The 17,007-nt window shown below is 40.3% G+C and overlaps 1 protein-coding gene across 1 annotated transcript in view; it reads left to right on the forward strand.

Annotated features, from left to right (window-relative positions):
- The window catches only part of LOC122800225 (ubiquitin carboxyl-terminal hydrolase 36-like), a 1,786,736-nt gene that overhangs the window by 268,849 nt on the left and 1,500,880 nt on the right, over positions 1-17,007 (forward strand). Inside the window, exon 6 of the mRNA XM_044069718.1 lies at positions 4,958-5,025. Coding sequence (XP_043925653.1) covers positions 4,958-5,025 — 68 coding nt within the window. The remainder of the gene's footprint in view (positions 1-4,957; positions 5,026-17,007) is intronic.

A 17,007-nucleotide genomic window follows, 5' to 3' on the forward strand; every position in this document is an offset into this window, starting at 1 on the left:
GACAAACTAATGAATGTGCATTTGGGAGAAGTGTTCCATTTGATGACAGTTGACTGTTTATGGGGACATGGACAGATTTATTTATTTATTTCCAATTTGATTAACGGGGAAGTCCACTGGGACCAGAGAGCCTGTTTTCAGAGGAAGCCTGGGGAGAAAAGCTCCATGAAACAGATTACAGTAAAGATAGCAGTCCAATAAAAATAAAAGTACAAATACATATCAAATACGAAGCTTGAGCAATATTGCCGATAGTGGAAAAATATTGTGCAGATACGTTTTAACAAATTCACACAGTTAAAGTTAACAGTTATTTACAATATTTACAATGTGTGCGAGATCGTATAGGAATTAGGTGTAGAAGGTTATAGCCAGCTATACAACAAACTAATGGGTACAGTATTTTTTCATATAAGGGGTGGGGTAAGCCACAAATATTCGGGCTAGGCTTATAAATGCCTTGGGGCAGATAGCCTAGTATAAACCTATGAACCTATAAGTTGCTTAGGAACTCAGGAGGATACCCTCCCAGGGGCTTTTGTTAAAGAGTTCTGGGTAGGGAGAATTCATTTACATTTACATTTGGAGGAGAGGTAGGTGTAAAGCTGAGTTTTGGTGGTGTTTGTGTTTGACATTGTCCTTAGTGTGGAAGGGAGAGACTTCCATTTCTTACCGAAAGAGAAGGAGAGGAGAGGAGAAGTTGTCTAGCAGGAAGTTTAGGTTTGTGGACAGTAATTAAGTTTTGGTTTTCAGATCTGAGAGTTCTATTTGGGGTGTATGGCAGAAGGATGTTAGAGCGGGGTGTTTGGTTGGCTTGAATATTTGACTATGTGCTGTAGTGAGCTGGAGGAAGTCCAGGTCTAACCAGTTGAGGGATTGGAGGGTAACACAGTGATGAGTGGAACATTTGGCTTTGGTGGCAAATTTAGAATTTTTGTTATAACAGCTTTCAAGTTTGGAAGCAGTGGAAGAGGATAGGTTACTTAGTAGCGGAGCGCTGTACAGAAGGGAGGGAAGTAAGTAAGAGGAGGCCAGAGTATGCCTGGTAGAAGTAGAGAGGAAGTGGTTGTTCCTGTGTAGCATACCTAGTTTTTGGTTGGTTTTCTTTATATTTTGCTGAATATGGATGTTGAACTTGAGGTGTTAGTCTATAGTTACACCGAGTAGTTTGGCAAAGGGAACAACTTTGATCGGAGAGTTGCTATGGCTAAGGACTTGGGAGGAAATTTTATCAAAAGAGAAAGATTTTGAGGGTGTGAATAATAATATTTTAAATTTGTTAGCATTGAGAGAGAGGTAATTATGGCCCATCCAGATCTCTGTAGTTGAGAAGGTAGTCTTGAGTTTTAGGTACGAGTTCAGGGAGGTTAGAGGCAGAGCAGACAAGTGTTGAGTCATCTTGCATATTGGATGACTTTGTCATTAGAAGTAGAAGAGTGAAAGTTATTGATAAAGATATTAAACAGCATTGGTCTGAGGATGGACCCCTGTACAGTATCGTCTGAAGAAGCAGTCTTTGTGAAAGCATTTGCGTTTGGATTCCATTAAAGACATTTTACTTTTATAACTGTTGGCCATCGTTTTTTTCTGCTCCAGTTTATGCTTTTCCCATGATTATAAAGTGTTTATATCTATAATGGCTGAAAAAATGGCAAAATTGGTAGATATGGTTTAATGTGGTTTTATGGAAGGGAAGCAAACTTTTGACAGCATGGACTTCTGCGGTGGTGCAGCGGTAGCATTGTTGCCTTACAGCAAGAGGTTCTCCCGTTCGATTCTTGGCTGGAGTGTGGGGAGTGCCTTCTGTGTGGAGTCTGCGTGTCCTCCCCACGGTTGGGTGGGCATTCGAAAGACATGCGTAAATGGGCATGCCTTCGTTGAAGGTTGAACGTCGAGCTGGCACCTCGGCGTTTGTGAAAATCTACTGCCAATCATTAGCGGACCGAAGTTCCACTGTGGTGACCCCTAACCGGGAAAAGCCGAAAGACAACAACAACAGAACATTTATGATCCAGAGGGAATAAGAAAATACCACTGTTGGTCTTCATGTAGAGAAACAATTTGACAGAGTAGGCTGGGACTTTAGGAGCAGAGCAATGGAAGCATTTTCATTCCCTGATAAAATTATAAGGATGTATGAAGGATCGGAGGTGAAAACTAAAGTGGATGGGGCTCCTCTCTGATAATCACTGCTTGAGCAGAGGAACCAGGCAGGGGTGTCCTCTCTCCCCTTTGTTATTTGCATTATATTTAGAGCCTTTGGCAAAGAAAATAAGGGGCTCGGAAATTAAGGGATATCATTGGAAAGGTAGTCAAGAAACAGTGAATTTTGATCAGGACAAAGTAGTGATGCATAACAGAATGGTGATAAAGCTGCAGAGAGTAGTACCAGAAATCAGCTGCAAATATGCAATGCAAGGTATGAAAGCATCACTCATGGGAATCACCCTGTTTGAAACTGTTGAAAAGCAAGTAGAGGAGTCGGTCAAGAGCATGTACTGAATAAAATGTTACATTTAGCTTTCATTATTTTACTGCGGTGATATGAAAGACAGGTACGTGATACCACTCAAATAAAGTGGCAGTTCTGTCATTTTGCTGTATAATCTCTGCTGGTACAGAAATTTGGATTGCAGCCTGTAGGAGTAATAACTAAACTAATGAAACAGGCTGTAGCTATCCTTGGAAATGCAGAACTCAGCACGAAAAAATAATAGGTCAAGTGAAAGTAAAAGAAAAAAAAAATTATATAATACTTCTTTGGAGAACAGTACTATGAGAGACATTATAAAATGCTTTCATTTTGAGTTAGAAAAACTGCAGAGATTGTTAAAATGCATAGAGCAAAATAAACTGACAACTAACAAATCCAGTAATTTAGCAAGATGTAGTGCTGTACTACAGAATGCGTTCGATGTGTATTCCGATGTAGTCGCCAAATGCACTCCCTGAGTTGAATCACACCTGCTTTCTACAGAAGTAGCAGCAGGTAATAAACTCCATGAAGTTCTATTGTTTGGAGAAGACAAAAGCCATTGGTTAAGCTAATTATTATCTCAAACAAGACTGAATAACTCCATTTACTATTCCTTTCCACAGAAGCTGGAAGTCAGGAGAAGGCAGGTCATTAAAAACATTTAGAAGGTACCTTTCTTTGAAAACAACAAGCCACAAGCTAAAATCATGAATGTCTCAACCTAAAAGGCATTGTGAGTAGATCAGGAAAAAAAGGACTGTGATTAAAAGGTTGAAACTTCCTGTAGGTAACCTTCCCCCTACTCTACACAGATAGGTATTGAGCATTCTCAGAATTACACACTTCTCAAGGTAAACATTGCAGAATGTAAACAAAGAAACACTGGGATTGTCCCTTTAAAGGAGCTCTATGGTGAGAAACTGGGTAAAGACTCTGTTATCACCTGATCTTTTGATACATTACAAATGTTCTGGAGTGAATCTTAAGTGGTTAGTTTTATTTTTATAATTTGCTTTCACACGGTTTGGGCTGTTATACTGACGTGATTTTGTTAGACTCTTCCTTTAGTATGAATTTATTTACCAAATGTTTTGATGCAGGTTGTTGTCTTTCATTTAGAACAGTAGTTGTTGTGTCTTTCGTTTTTCCCGGTTAGGGGTTGCCACAGCGGAACTCCGGTCCGCTAATGATTGGCCGTAGATTTTTACGTGCCGAGTTGCCAGCCCTGACGCACAACCTTAACCGAAGGTACGCCCATTCACACGTCTCCACACAGAAGACACTCTAGCTGAGAATCGAACAGGACCATGTCTTACTGTGAGGCGACAATGCTACCGCAGCACCACCACCGCATATCATTTGGAACAGTAGTAGTACTCTGAATTGATTCTTTGTTAGGGGACTCTGTTCTGTTTTTTTTGTCTCCAACTCCTTCAGAGTTGTTTTCTTTGTCCTCTTTCAAACAAATTTGCTCCCATCCTTTTTACTTCATTTGCAGACTGAGTAAATGAGGTCTTAGGTGTTTTTATCTAGCTTTACCTCCCCCCCCCCCATTTAGTCACTTAGTCATGTCATCCAGAAGTGTGAGGTTTCCTATTTTCCTGTGGCCTGAACTGTTCACCTAACTATGACGACAAAACTCTTGGCTTTTTAAAGCAATAGGTGTTGTGCTGTTCAGTTTAGCAAATATTTGAGTAGGCCTGCATCCATAGTGATTCAGTATGTTTTTTATACTTCTTATAGAAGGGTGAAATAAGTCAGCCCCAAGATGAATTTACAGGCACCTATCCAGTCATCATAGTTTGTCTGAAAGGAAGCAAGGTCATCCCTTTCTTAAATGCAGTGGAAGATTATCCCAGAGATGGGGAATAGTTACTTTTTTGGGGGGGAGACTACTAAAATCTTGCTAAATAGACTTTTCTTAGACTGGAAATCTTAATTGTAATTAGTGGTAAAATGTAGGACCTAGGAAGGCATTTTGTAAGACTTCTTGGAAACACAGGATTATGTGTAGTGAGAAGCTGAATAGCACAGATATGTCACAGAAAGGGGCACACAACTAAATGTTCAAACTTTATTTACGTGTTTGTGTAGGGATCATTTTGTTGGTAGGAAAATGCAAACTGGAATGAGGACATAGATGAATTGTTAGTTGTTCAAACTTGACCCTTGTGTGTCCTGCAATGGGTATGTGCCCCATTCAGATGTGGTTCCTCTGCCTTGCACTCAGTGAGTTCTGAATAGACTTTGGCTCCCATGGATGGGTAATTGGAGAATTAACTACTGAATCATGAGATACCTGTTTAATTACCAAATAGGTTGTGTATTAAGTAGTTTCATGTTATGATTCCTAGGAAATCAGCACCAAATTGTTTTTATTGATCATCACCAGAAGTTGCATACTTCCCTGACAAATTGCTATAAAATTGATACAGCACTTTGTGATATGTAGGGTCTTATTTTTACTTTTTCCCTTTACAGGTTGGACCGACAGAGTCAGACTACAACCCTGGTTCATCAGATTTTTGGAGGTTATCTCAGGTCAAGAGGTAAGTGTTGCTGAATCCTAAGCTAGTGTTACTGTGCTTTTGTATTAGAATGAAGCTTGGTGTAATTTTGCATTTGTACTGCACTTGACATAGCAGTAAGCCGCAGTGGTACAGCGGTAGCATTGTTGCCTCACAGCAAGAGGTTCTCCTGTTTGATTCTCGGCAGGAGTGCCTTTTGTGTGGAGTCTGCATGTCCTCCCCGCAGTCAAGTGGCCTCCAAAAGACATGCGTGAATGGGCGTGCCTTTGCTGAAGGTTGGACGTCGGGCTGGCAACTCGGCACCATAAAAATAGACTGCCAATCATTAGCGGACCGGAGTTCCGCTGTGGCAGCCCCTAACTGGGAAAAGCCGAAAAGACAAACAACTGGACTTGACATAGCAACTTTACAGGTCTGCTGTTTTCTTCCACTCCTTTCTACTTTGTGATCCTGTTGTTTTTAGCCTGTTTCTTTCAACTGCATCATATAGCTGCTTTCATTTTAGTCAATTAATTGTGTAGGTCCTGCTTGAGCATGTGACTCTCTTTCATGGGAAATTCATGGTGAAATTTGTACCAGTTAGGGTTGGGCCAGGGCAGTTGGAAACTCTTGTACTCTTCGTTGACAATGGTAGAGATGCTGATAAAGGTTTACAGTCAAAATAAAGAAAGCAGTAGCGATGACTGTTCACTTCCCTGAACCAGAACCATGAAATACCATCACTGTAGTGCGATCCAATTAAAAACACGTACGCTCAAAACTGCGAACACAAGCTGCGTGTTGACATTTCGGAGTTGACCAGGTTTGCATTCTTGCACCCTTACCTTCGACCTTATGACAAACGGTAAGGTGTGTTTCCCTATTTTGGTAGTAAACAGCTGGTGAAGTGTAAAGAGTTTAGCTGGAAATCAGTAGTGTACAGTGGTGAAGAAGGTGTAATGGACAACTGAACAGGACTTTCTCGCAGAAAATACTGTTGATTGAAATGAAGCTGATTAGGATGTGCATCTTAGCAGAGATTTGATTAGCAGGATGCATTGTTTGGGTCTGAGTTAAAGATGCAAACCAGAACCACTCTTGTGTGATGGATGCTGACATAATAGACTGATGTTCATTATGGAGGAAGCAGAAAAGAGTGGGTGTGCAGAGACTAATGTAGATGGGCAGCTGTGAGACTGATCCCTAAATGCTGCTTTGGAAATGGGGATTAAGTAATGGAAATATATATTTATATACATATATGTGTGTGTGTGTGTGTGTGTGTGTATATATATATATATATATATATATATATATTTATAATTTTTTATATTTCCCTCTCTATATCTATGTGTGTAATAAAAACCCCCAAAGAAGAAACCACACTAATACAATTAAAAACTTCTCAGACTGTGAAGAACCACAGCAGTACCGACCAATAATTTGAGCACTTTCATTCAATTTATTTTAGAACTTCCTCAGAAAACATTTACTGTTTAAAATACTACATATATATGTACAATATAGATGGCCAATCACAACAAACTGAAATTTCAAACTGAACATCACTTCCTACTTTTACCATTTAAGGGCACAATTAATATTAAAATCATCATTAATTCCAGGAAGGGCATCAGCAAGCTGCCATCTGAGCTTGGGAACTTCAATAAAAGTATCTACATCACTTATAAATTCACTTATTTGTTCTAACACAATAAATTTAAAGGTAGAATAATCCCAACAGTTCTTACTATGTTTAGCAAGTGCGTTCTTAAAATCAAAATTTCTTCTCATTAAGGTTACTGGAAATATTTTTCTTACAGACAAATCCGAATTTAAGTATTGATTTAAATTTTTTGTCCCTCTACTTACTTCCAAATATAATTTATCTACCAACTTCGGTGTATATTTCATTTTGTAGAAATAATTATTTCAAACATTACATTCTGTATAAAAAACCTTGTCTTCACTAATCATTTGTGACAAATGAATAAATTGTCCTTTTACTATATTAATCTTCATAAATAAAGGATGCTGACTAGTATATACTTAAAAATTATTCCTAAAGGTTTGCTTATGGTATATATTAGAGTAAAACCTTAATTCTTCTCTAAGGTAACTTCACTATCCAGAAACTGAATTTTGTTTCCACAACTGGATACTGAAAATTTTAGTAATTCAAGGCTACTACAGAGCGCTTCTAAAACAAATCTGATTCTACTCTGGTGCCTTGCCAAATAAATAATGTCATCTGTATACATCTTACATAATTTAATTTTCTCAAAATCAGTTAATTTAACAAAATTTTCAGCCTCCCAAGCACTTAAAACAATATTAGCATATACTGGGGTCATTTTAGAACCCATAGCTATTACCTTTTGTTGGTGATAAATCTTATGAAAAATAAAAAAAAATTACACACACATATGTGTGTGTGGGTGGATGGGTGGGTGTGTGTGTGTGTGTGTGTATATATGTATATATACACACATATATGTATATGTATATATATATATATATATATATATATAAAATTTTCTTCATGTTTCACTGTTGCAGTTATCACATTTGGGTTATCTGCTTGCAGTAGCCCTCAGTCGGCCTGATTATCAAAGTCTTGGGTCCTGCGTCAGTTGGACTCATCTTCCATGATGTCAGGGGTATAAGCATGTAGCCTATGCCATTACGTCAGTCTTTCTTGCCATGCAGTGCCAGAAGCAGTTCGCAAGTACCGGTCGGCCGATTCGTTTTCGAGTTTCAGAACCGAAGTCTTCAACTAAAGCTAAGTACCCTGTTGGGGAAACTTTTTCTTGCTCTAAACCAATGTCAGTGAAAGTCAATAATTATATTTCTTGTGGAAAGCAAATGCCTCATAAAGATTTTCATTCGTACTGTATTCCTTGCCTAGGCTCTGACCCCTACGTACCTTGCTGTCGGTTTTGTGCCTTATTTAAACAACAAACTATTAGTTGTTGGTATATTTACGCTTCTAAATATTTTGGTACTTGGTTCACTTATCCAGATATGGCTTCAGTATGCCACCTGACTACCGACATTCCGAAAAAATGCAAAGATAAAGACAGAGACAGGCCGCCTGGGTCCAAAGCTGCCAACAATGCTTCTCCTAAGCTAGTCGCTAGTTAGCCGGTACTCAGTGAGGCGCTCTCGCAGCCCCCGATACCTGCTACTTCAGATTCAAAGGCCTCTACTGAGACCCAGTCCGGTATGCCGTGAGATGCTTCAACTGTGGAACCTCTGGATGCCTCTACCTTGGATGGGTCCAGAGCCGCTGTGCAGGTACCGGCTTCTGAGGGTGTATTCAGGCCAACTGACTTGCATATTAAACTGACGCCATCTTCTTCTTCAAAGCCTAAAACTCGATCCATGCCTAGAAAACTGACACCCAGACCGCATGGTCAGGCCTCTATGCCTAAAAAGCAAATGATAAGAATGGCTGAAGACCTCATTACTTTAATCAGGGGAAGCAAACCTTCACCCTCTGAGACCTAGGAATGAATTTGGTTATGATTCTTCTGGTCAGGATTCTGAAATTTCTGTTTCTTATGACCAGGATTTACTTTTATCTGCCTATGAGGATTCTGATGCAGAGGACTGTATTCCCTCTGCTACCCCTCCAGAGGATTTCTCTTTTGGTGAATCCTTCAGTACTTTTAGGGAGCATTTCCGCTGGGAAAGCCAGGATTGCTCTGATTCTAAAAAGAGGCTTAGGGATTTCTTACTCTTGCCCCAACACAGGCCTTTAGCTATCCCCCCTGTACTGGACATTGTTTATGATGCATTTTTGGAGTCTAGCTTGGCCCCTGACTCCTTACCTCCTGCTTCCAAGAAACCAGATAGATATTACAGGGTTCCTGACTCTCACAAGTTGCTCTTTAAAAATCCTACTGCAGATCCTGAGACCATTTCACAAGGACCCAAGGGCATAAAGGCTACTACTGCCAAAAATCCTACCCCCTCTGAGAGAGAGGTGCTGGATAGATGGGGTAAGAAGGTATACACTTCTGCAACCTTGGCCATTAGGGCCTTAAATTGCCAGTTTCATATGTTAAACTATCAGCAGCATATTATTGGATTTCTTAAACAGAAAATGATGTTGATTCCTGACTGTGCTGAAAATAAGGATTTACAGGATTTAATGCATTCTGCTGAACATACTTTGCAATGTGGTTTTGCTTCACTAGAGGCATCTTGCAGGGCTGCTGTTACTGGGTCTGTATTTAGAAGGCATGCTAGGCTTAAGGAACAGTCTTTGCCAGATCATGTTAAAGCTAAATTGTTGGATGCTCCCTTAAACCAGTACCACCTGTTTGGCAACAAAGCAGAAGTAGTACTTAAAAAGATGGAGGAAAAAGCTAAATCTATGCAAACTGTTAAAGATTTCCTGCAAGTGCAGCCACCAAGATTTAGTAGGCATTGGCCCTCTAAAAATTGGTCCTTTCCTGCTTCTTCCAGGCCTCCTCAGACCAAACCCAGAACCACCAGAACACTCAGGCTTCAGTCCCAAGGTACGTACAGGACTAAGCAGTGTGGGGCTCCCACTTCCAAAGCAGGGAGTAGTAAGACCCCCCCCCCCCCTTATGGTAAACTGTCTCAGTGACTTAACTTTAAAACTTCCAAGCCCTTCTCAACTGACTGCTCCTTTAGGGGGAAAGATTGCTCTGCAGGCAAAAAACTGGGAACTCATTACCCAGGACAAATGGGTTTTAAATATAGTTTCCCAAGGATACAGGTTCCACTTCCACACTTTACCATCGCCAAACGGTTGGCCAGATCTACCTCTAAATCAGTGGCAGACGCTCAAAATCAAGTTCTCTCTCTCTTAAGTATAAGGGCTATTCAGACTGTCCCAGAAGAGGAAAGGGGACAAGGTTTCTACTCAAGACTTTTTCTGGTGCCCAGAAAAGACAACTCCTGGTGTCCTATCCTGGATCTCTCTATCCTAAACATTTTTTTGGTGATCCCAAAATTCACGATGCTAACTCTTCACCAGTTGCTTCCTATGCTAGGCAAGGATGCCTGGTTGGCAACACTGGATTTAAAGGAAGCTTATGTGCACATCCCAATCAGGGAATCTTGCAGAAGATACCTATGCTTCAAAGCAGGCTTCGTGCACTGTCAGTTCTCAGCACTGCCCTTTGGATTATCTACTGCGCCCAGGGCATTCACAAAGTGTCTAGCTCCAGTCATTGCATTTTGAAGGCGAAGAAATATTCAAATATACCCATACCTGGACGATTGTCTTATTCAGGCAGAAAGCCATGACATACTGTTGAATCATCTGGTGTTTGTACAAAAAGTGCTAACTTCTCTAGGGTACATCATAAACTAAAAGAAATCACATCTGGTACCCTGCCAACAAATTGTATTCCTGGGAGCAAGCTTGAACACAACTTCCCAGATGGCTTTCCTCACTCCAGAGAAACAAGCTAATTTGACAGCTTACTTCAAACTAATGGCCACAAAGACCCTGCCATCTCAAAGACAAATACTGAAAACCTTGGGGTTCACGGCCTCCTGCATTCTCCTAATTCCATATGCAAGACTGCATATGAGGAAACTACAATGGTATCTAAAAAGCCTATGGTGTCAACATTCTCAGAATCTGGAAACAATGATTCCTGTCATACCGTGCCTACAGTTAGAGTTCCTTTGGTGGGCAGAGGCCTATCACCAAAACAAGGGACTGCCATTCACTCTACCCCCTGCCGCCCAAACCCCAACAGACGCATCAGACTATGCATGGGGAGGCTCACTTGGCAGGGAGGTGCATTCAGGACAAATGGAACCCAAGTCAAATGCACATGCATATCAATCAAAAAGAAATGTTAGCAGTACAGAATGCTCTGACAGCCTTCAAGGGCCACATTCTTCCAGGACAGTTAATGGTAAAGATGGACAACACCACTGTTATGTGGTACATAAACAAGCAGGGGGGAACCGACTCATACCCTCTCTGCAGACTAGCCATGGCTCTGTGGAACACAACCTTGAGCTACCAAGTGCACCTACAGGCTCAATTCCTGCCAGGAAAGCTAAATACACTGACAGACGATCTAAGCAGAAATCTCATGGACCCACACGAGTGGAAACTGGAACCAAATACATTCAACATGTTGATAAACAAATGGGGAGCCCAGAGGTAGACCTATTTGCCTCCTCCCAGAACTATCAATTGGACAAATTCTGCACAAGGACTCCCCACAAACAAGCTTGGAAAGTGGATGCCCTGTCCTTCACCTGGAAAAATCTATCAGTTTATGCCTTTCCTCCTCTGCCTCTCCTCTCCAAGGTGCTACTAAAAATCAAACAGGACAAACCAAGGACGATACTGATTGCACCAGATTGGCCACGCCAACACTGGTACCCCCTCTTGCGCAGTGTGTCACTACTGGCACCATGGCGCCTGCCTCAGACCCCTACCCTGCTCTCCTAGCAGAAGGGCCAGCTTCAAACCCTGAACCTGGCAGCCTGGCTAATTACCTGATCTCTCCATTACCATCCCTCAGTAAACAAGTGCTGGATGTCATTCTGGAGGCAAGGAGGCCTAGTACTAGAAAATATTATGCTGAAAAATGGAAAAGATTCTGTTCCTGGAACCAAACTCGGGGCCTTGAGCACAGCAGAGCCCAATTTACCTCAGATTCTTCAACACTTAAATGAGATGCTTCACAAGGGCCTTTCTTTTTCCTCCATCAAAATTCATGCCTCAGCCATTTCAGCTCATTACAACATAGAACCACCCCTGTTCTCTCGTCCACTGCTCAAGTAGTTTCTCAGAGGGGGCAAAAACTTAAGACCACCCAGGAGAGCCCCTACTCCAGCCTGGGACCTTAACTTTGTATTGGAAAAACTTACTCTTCCTCCTTTTGAGCCAGCTGCAAATGCAGAGTTGATATTCCTTTTTTGGAAGACAGCCTTCCTTTTAGCCATCACTTCACAAGAAGGGTGTCTGAATTAGAGGTCCTTATGGCAGTGGAGCCTTTCATCATCTTTCATACGGACAGGGTGTCCTTCATGCCCAAGGTAGTATCCAGCGTGGTTCTTAATCAGTCCATTCATTTACCAACCTTCTTTTCTAATCCACAGAACAAAGGAGAACGGATATTGCACTCCTTAGATGTGCACAGACAACTTAGATTTTATTTGGACAGGACTAAACCTCTCAGGAAATCTGAACAGCTGCTGGTGGCATTTGCTGCAGGGGCAGAGGGGAAGGCCATTTCAAAGCAAACCATTTATAAATGGATAGGCCATTGCATTCATTTCTGCTATAAGCACCATGGAAAACCTATCTCACGGGGGATAAGACCACATTCAACCAGGGCTGCATCTATCTCTACAGCCTGTCTCAGAGGTGTCCCTACCAGGGACATCCTAGAAGCTGTTTTAACCAAGCATTACCATTTACTTATTTTCTCTAAATCCAGAGCTGGTTTTGCCATTGCAGTCTTGCAGGACCTTATAGGTGGTCCTAATGTTATCTAAATTCCTCGTCCCATCCTTAGCTTTGGGAATCTATCCAAATGTGATGACTGCAACAGTGAAACACGAAGAACATAGTACAGTTGTGTACACTTACCATAAATGTAGATGTTCGAGTGTATTAATTGTGGCAGTCCTGGTTACTCTCCTACCAGCCCCCTGACTTCTTTTGGCTATACCTCTATTCCGTTTTACTATGCTTAAAAGCTTTTTGCTGTATTTGCTTTTTTGTTGGAGGTATAACCTTGTATATATATATATATATATATATATATATATATATATATATATATATACTTAATTGCTTCCCATTGGGGGGGGGGGCACCTGACATCTGGGGCAAGAAAACTGATGTAATGGTGTTGGCTGCATGCTTTATACCCCTGACTACCTGACGTCATGGAAGATGAGGCAGCAACCGATACAGGACCCAAGACTTTGATAATCAGGCCGGCTGAGTACTACTGCAAGCAAATAACCCAAATGTGATGACTGCAACAGTGAATACACTCGAACATCAACATTTATGGTAAGTGTACACTGTACTATATATATATATATATATATATATATATATATATATATATATATATATATATATATATATATATATATATATATGGGTCTAGGACACATGCTCGACTAACATATGTCCGAATCACAAAACTTAAAACACACATAAACGAAAGCGCTTAACATCGAAAAGTGCTTCCATGTATGTGTCGTTCAAAAAAAAATCTACGTTTCTTCAGGGGGGCTTCACCCCCCCACATGGGGGACTGTGCCCCCCACACAACCCCCTACTTTATTACTGTCACTCCAAGATCGCATTACAGTGAAGAAAAGGGAATTTTCCCTTACCCGCACTGTAGTCCTATCTACGAAACAGGCACACATACACAGAAGCGTTTGTCGATGTTAAGCGCTTTCGTGTATGTGTGTTCGATGTTTTGTGATTCGGACATATGCTAGTTGAGCATGTGTCCGGATCCCTTATATAGATATAGATAGATATATATATATATATATATATATATATATATATATATATATATACACACACACACACACATGTATATACACGCCCGTGCGCACACAATATAGACGGCCAGTTACAAGAAACCACCAAAAAATTTCAAACTGAATGTCACTTCCTACATGTATCATTTAAGGGCGCACTTAATATTCAAACTATCATTAAGTCCAGGGAGGATGTTATTTAAAAATAGCTACCATCTGAGCTCATAAACCTCAATAAGAGTATCTACATCACCTGTAAATTCACTGATTTGTCCTAACACAATAATTTAAAGGTAGAATAACCTGAATAGCTTTTACTATGTTTAACAAGTGCGTTCTAAACATCATGTTCTTATCTCAGCAATCTATTTTTTTGATTCAATGTAACAGTTTCCTATTAGTTTTACCAACATACAAATTTGTACAAAAATAACAAAAGCCTAGATATATAACATTTTTACTATTACAATAATAATGTTTAGAAAAATCTGACAGTATAGTTACAATGCTGAAACAATAAGTATCACAGTGATGAATATACTTACGAATGGAGCAACTACAGCATTTAAACATGCCTTTTCTCTGACTAAATGAATTCCTTACAGTGTTAGGTAATAAATGGTTGTTGTGATGTTCGATGGCATATTTCAAAGTTGTTGCTTTTTTGTAGCAAAAATTGGAACAGACTTCTAACACTTGATTCACCTATCTGTTTCCTTGGATAATACACTAATTTCTGCTCAGGATATCTTTAATGCTGTACATATCACAAATTGTAGGTAGTGAGAAGCTTAATCTCGTATCCTTATTATTGTAATCATTAAGGTTACTAGAATTATTTTTCTTAATGACAAATCCAAATTTAAGTATCTGTTTATATTTCGTATCCTTCTGACTACTCACTTCCAAAAATAATTTCTCTACTAACTTCTCTGGATACCCTTTGTAGAAATAATTCTTTCAAAAACCTACATTCTTTATTAAAAAAACTTCGCCTTCACTAATTATTTGTGGCAAATGAATAAATTGTCCTTTTATTATATTAATCTTCATAAATAAAGGATGCTGACTAGTATGTTCTAAAAAAAATTATTTTAAAAGTTTGCTTACGGTATACATTGGAATAAAACTTTAATTCTTTGTCTAAGGCAACCTTGTATGTATATATTTTGTGTGTGTGTATATAAAAGAGTAAAAACCTTTTGATCTGGAGGAAATATGGAACTGTGACCTGAATTTTACAAAGCTTTATTCAAGAAATTAAAAACATCTTAAGGTATTTGAGCGCTTTCGTTCATTCGGTAGTGTTACATGGTAGAACTTCTTCAGAAATACAATTCTTAACTTGCAGGTTCATGCATTTAAGACTTTTCTCTTGCTATTGAGGGGGAGGGGTTAGCTCCACCTTATCTGATCCATTTTATTAAGCTTTTCACATTTAGGTTACCATTCAAGCCTGGTGGCTTGTCAGGCTGGAGTTTTACCTGCCATCTAAGTTCTCTGACTTCCAGCTGGGGGTTGGTATCACCGTGGTGGATGGTGACTTTTTCCAGGATTATGAAGAGGAATTTAGTGCAAACTGGGCTCGTATATTTGGGTTTTGCTAGAGTGTTTTTTTAGTATCTTGGTTTCTAATGGCTTGGTAGTGTTCCTTGATTCGGTCACTTAGTTTTCTTACTGTTTTGCCTACATAGTAGGCTCCACATTGCTCGCAGACTGCTAGGTATGCTATGTCTGTAGTGTTGCTGTCGAATGCTTGCTGGAAGGTAAAAATGTGCCTAGGGGAGTTTAGGGTGAAGTGTTCCCTTTGGCTATGTACTGGCAGCAGATGCATTTGCCGCAACTGTACATTGCTTGGAGGCCTCTGAGCATTAGGGGTATTGATTGGGGGGGGTTGTGTCAAACATAGCCTTAAGAGACAGTGTTCTCTTGTAGCTGAAGGCTGGGAAAGGTCCCAGTGCTTTTTGCATTTCGTAGCTGCTTTTAATGATCTCCCAATTTTTTGTCAGTATATGTCAGTATAGTTTTGATAGATTCTGAGTACAGAGAGATTGGCAGGGGGAATCTGGTGCTGTCTTTGGAGGCTGTTTCTCTTCGTGTTGTGGAACCTGTATCCTAATATTGGGGGGTATTTGAGGAGTTTATCTGAGATCTCCCTCCGGATACTGTTTATCAGTTCCACGGGGTAGTGCTTGTCAATGAAGAGCTTGGCTAGGAAGTGGCATTCTTGTATGAATGTTAACTCTTCGCTGACCATGTGGCTTAACCGCAAAAAATTGCCCCTTTACTATGTTCTTCATAAAGAAAGGTGTTGGCTGATGTAGCCGAGGTAGTTGTTGCGGAACATCTGTTTCCTGTGTATGTTGGAGGAAAATGTTTTGGAGACTGGGTGTAAGGACAGAGTGACATCCAGAAATTTTACTTCATTTCCTTTGCCAGAGAGGTTGAAGTCCAAGAAGTCTATGCTGTGGTTGATTCTGTCTAGAAAGGGGTCAAGTTCCTCGGGGTGAGGGGGGGGGGGGAGTCCTTCCAGAGAAAAAAAGATATTGTCTATATAGCATTTATATAGACTGGTGGACTCAAACCCTGCAAGGTTGGTGAGAATGTCCGTCACCCACCAGCTTAGGACTAAGTTGGTGTAACCTGGTGCCTTTTTGGCTCCCATAGCCACCCCTTGGAGTTGTTGGTAGATCTGGCCATTGAGAGAGAATAATTATTTTCCAGTAGTATTTCTAGTAGTGAAATTCATGTTTGGACTTGGTGAGGTGGGGTTTGGATGCAGTTGGCTAGTTTTTTTCTCATTGTCTAGCCCCTGTTGGTGGGGGTTACTGGGGTACAGTGCCACTACGCCCAGCGTGACAAGGGTGCAGTGGTTTGTAATTTGGGGTAGCTGATGGTCAGAACTGTTAATGTTCCAAAAATATGCATAGCATTAGGGACATTGTCTTTAACAACTGGAACATTATTAACCGTTCTGACCACCTGACTAGTATCCTGGGAAATGCTCCGCTTTTTTCTTATAAAAGATCTAAGACATGCCTTTGAAAACAGGGACTCTGTATTTACTACAGAGAGAATCACTAATGTTACAGCTCCTGCAGGCATGTTCACTTGTGGGAAATGTGTATGTTGTCAGTACATCTACACAGGGAGCTTTTACATTTTCCAACTCAATTTAAAAGTGTCCATTGCACATCATTTTGACTGTAACACAAGAAATTTAGTTTATGCTGCGATTTGTGTATCTTGCAAATATTTCTATGTTGGAAAGACTTGCCACAAACTCTCACATAATCAAACAACATTATGGTGTGATCAGAGCGAATGATGTTATAATGCACTGGCCAGACATGCCAGATCTTGTACCACTTTTGTTAAATTTAATTTCATGGTACTGGAACAACTAGTTATTTTTTGGGGACTGTGCTACAATGTTAGAAGTGAAGGAACTCAGATGGCAGTTCCTACTGGTAGTGGACTTAGTACCAGGGTTAAACAGTA

Source organism: Protopterus annectens, chromosome 4.part0, assembly GCF_019279795.1.
Source record: "Protopterus annectens isolate FY-2018-M chromosome 4.part0, PAN1.0, whole genome shotgun sequence".
Classification (NCBI taxonomy): Eukaryota; Metazoa; Chordata; order Ceratodontiformes; family Protopteridae; genus Protopterus; species Protopterus annectens.